We start from the raw sequence: 1,998 nt of genomic DNA, 5'->3' as shown, positions 1-1,998 counted from the left end.
ATCTTCTAGGCTTTTCTCCACTTTCTCCTCTATAAATTTCAGTGTCTCTGGTTTTATGTGTAGGTCTTTGATCCACTTAGACTTGAACTTTGTACAAGTAGATAAGAATGAATAAATTCGAATTCTTCTACATGATAACTGCCAGTTGTGTCTGCACCATTTCTTGAAAATGCTGTCTTTATTCCACTGTCCTTTTTAGCTTCCTTGTCAAAGATCGAGTGACCATAGGTGTGTGGGTTCATTTCTGGGTCTTCAATTTTATCCCATTGATCTACGTGCCTGTCTCTGAACCAATACCATGCAGCTATTATCATAATTGCTCTGTAGTACAGCCTGAGGTCAGGGATGGTGATTCCCACAGAAGTTCTTTTATTGTTGAGAATAGTTTTTACTTTCCAGGAGTAAGTGCTGTTCAGTCCTGCACATTTGATTGAAGGGGAGAAAGTCCTTAATTATAATGTAGGGGCAGATACTGGAACCTGCTGTTCGATTGTTTGTTCTTGCCGAACTAGTTTGTTAACCTTCCCTGTTCTTTCCTCCCTTTAGTACCATCAACACTTCCAAGGCATGGGTCAGACTTCCTCTTCTACACCCCCTCCAAAAGAGGATCCTGATTTGACCTCCAGCTTTGATACAAATCTGCAGAATTTCGAGATGAAAACCAAAATCCTGTCTCAGGAATTAATCGCCTTCATTGAATCATCCCTAGAGAATGGAAACCTTCAGGAAACACTTTCTGCAATCAGCAGTGCTCTGGGTGACATAGAGAAAGCCCCACTGAACATTGCAGTGATGGGGGAGACTGGCGCTGGAAAGTCCAGTCTCATCAATGCTCTGCAGGGAGTGGGGGATGATGTAGGAGGTGCAGCTGCTTCCACAGGGGTGGTATATACAACCACTGAGAGAACACCATACACTTACACAAAGTTTCCCAGTGTGACACTGTGGGACCTGCCTGGCATTGGATCTCCTGCCTTCCAACCACATGATTATCTGAAGAAAATCAAGTTTGAGGAGTATGACTTCTTCATTATTGTCTCTTCTGGACGCTTTAAACATAATGATGCAGAACTTGCCAAAGCCATTGTGCAAATGAATAGGAGTTTCTATTTTGTTCGAACCCACACAGATCTTGATCTAATGGTTGTAAAACGGAGTAATCCTAGGAGATTCAATAGAGAGAACACATTAAAGCAGATTCGAGAAACCATTTCAAGTATACTTAAGGAAGTTACCCACCAGGAGCCTCCAGTCTTCTTAGTCTCTAACTTTGATGTGTCTGACTTTGACTTCCAAAAGCTGGAATCCACCCTTCTGAGCGAGCTCCCAGCCTACAAACACCACATGTTCATGCTCACATTGCCTACTGTTACATATTCCATCATAGACCGGAAGAGGGATATGCTGAAACAAATGGTCTGGAGGGAATCCACAATGCCAAGAGCATGGGCTACCATACCATTCTGGGGACTGACCCTAAAGCACATGGAGATGTTGCAACAGACTTTGAATGACTATAGATCTTCTTTTGGCCTAGATGAGGCATCACTGGAAAACATCGCTGAGAATTTGAACTTGACACTGGAGGATCTCAAGGCAAACATTAAGTCTCCACATTTGCTCTCAGATGAGCCAGATCCATCCTTAACAGACAAACTATTGAAGGACATTGGAAATCCTTACTTTTCAAAGGTTTTCCACTTGCAAAATTATTTCATAGACACAGTTGCGAGTGATGTTAAAATTATCCTCAGTAAAGAAGAGCTTTTGACCGACAAGGTGAGCCCATTCAAATCTAATGCCTCTGTATATTGGGAGGAGTCAATGGCAAAAGTGTTTCCACAGTTGATCCAGGAAGCTCATTTCTTTTTCTTTTTTTTTTTTTTTTTAATTTTTTTAAATTTTATTAGACTTTTTTAAATTTACATTTCAAATGCTATCCCAAAAGTTTCCTATACCCACCCGCTGCCCCTGCTCCCCTACCCACCCACTCCCACT

General features: G+C 41.7%; 1 protein-coding gene across 1 annotated transcript in view; it reads left to right on the top strand.

Annotated features, from left to right (window-relative positions):
• Positions 1-550: 550 nt before the first annotated feature.
• The window catches only part of LOC110314834, a 15,933-nt gene continuing 14,485 nt past the window's right edge, over positions 551-1,998 (top strand). The window contains exon 1 of the mRNA XM_021189048.2: positions 551-1,779. Within this exon, the coding sequence (XP_021044707.1) occupies positions 568-1,779 (1,212 nt within the window). The 5' untranslated portion in view covers positions 551-567. The remainder of the gene's footprint in view (positions 1,780-1,998) is intronic.

Source organism: Mus pahari, unplaced genomic scaffold (genome assembly GCF_900095145.1).
Source record: "Mus pahari unplaced genomic scaffold, PAHARI_EIJ_v1.1 scaffold_10324_1, whole genome shotgun sequence".
NCBI lineage: Eukaryota > Metazoa > Chordata > Mammalia > Rodentia > Muridae > Mus > Mus pahari.
The sequence above is the reverse complement of the archived record's forward strand: the minus strand, read 5'-3'. Positions and strand labels throughout refer to the sequence as shown.